Source organism: Penaeus monodon, chromosome 15 (genome assembly GCF_015228065.2).
Source record: "Penaeus monodon isolate SGIC_2016 chromosome 15, NSTDA_Pmon_1, whole genome shotgun sequence".
Lineage (NCBI taxonomy): Eukaryota > Metazoa > Arthropoda > Malacostraca > Decapoda > Penaeidae > Penaeus > Penaeus monodon.
Genome location: NC_051400.1, coordinates 32,226,631 through 32,227,450, shown reverse-complemented (window position 1 = coordinate 32,227,450; position 820 = coordinate 32,226,631). Strand labels below are relative to the sequence as shown.

At 39.9% G+C, this 820-nt stretch overlaps 1 protein-coding gene across 1 annotated transcript in view; it reads left to right on the top strand.

Moving 5' to 3' along the window:
• The first annotated feature begins 507 nt into the window (after positions 1-507).
• LOC119582335 overlaps positions 508-820 on the top strand; it is an 11,738-nt gene continuing 11,425 nt past the window's right edge. The window contains exon 1 of the mRNA XM_037930550.1: positions 508-816. Coding sequence (XP_037786478.1) covers positions 774-816 — 43 coding nt within the window. The 5' untranslated portion in view covers positions 508-773. The remainder of the gene's footprint in view (positions 817-820) is intronic.

Below are 820 nucleotides of genomic sequence, written 5' to 3'. Positions count from 1 at the left end.
ATATGCATTCCTCCATGCCTTATAAGTATCAATCACTGTTTATTTCACTCCACCGCAAAAATTCCCACGGGAATGTTGACAGACTTGGACGTGAGAGGCGTTTCTCTTGGAAGGTCACAGATAACTTGACTATTGCTATTTCGTTCCCTTTTATTTTACCCACCTAGAAATTTCCTTAACGACCACTGAACACAAAGCAACGTATGCTATAACATAGGTCACTAATAAGACATAGTGCAGTACAAATAACTGCATAAATCGTTCCTGAACTAAAATAACTTGCTATAAATTTTATTCACCATTTTTTTTCTCTGTTCTATGTTAAGAAACGAAGAAACAAAGATAAAAATGTAAGTAAACCAACAAGGAAATGAGGTAATGATAACGGTGAATAAAGATGAAATAAGAGTGAACCTAATATGCCGGAGTTCGGTTATCAAAATTACGTAAGAAACAGACATCTGCGGACGTACCTTCTAAAATGCCCATCACACAACAAAAACAGAATAAACAAATAAACATGGAAGTGTAGACGAAAAGAATAAACATGGCAGGAAACTAACAATCGAAGAAACTATTTATACCGATAACGGAAAAACAAGCTAAGTAATATTTACATTCCTAGCCTTAAGGACATACATTGATATCGAAGTCACACCTCCAATGGCACTTTCTGAGGCATTTCCCGGCGATGGTCGAAGGTCGACAAAGGCAACACCAGTCAGACGGTGCCGAGAGTCCGAGCGAGGAGTGCCAGTGCCAGGGTCTTCGCGATGGACAGGCGGCGCCCCTTCGCAGTCCTGATCCTTTTCTATGGTGA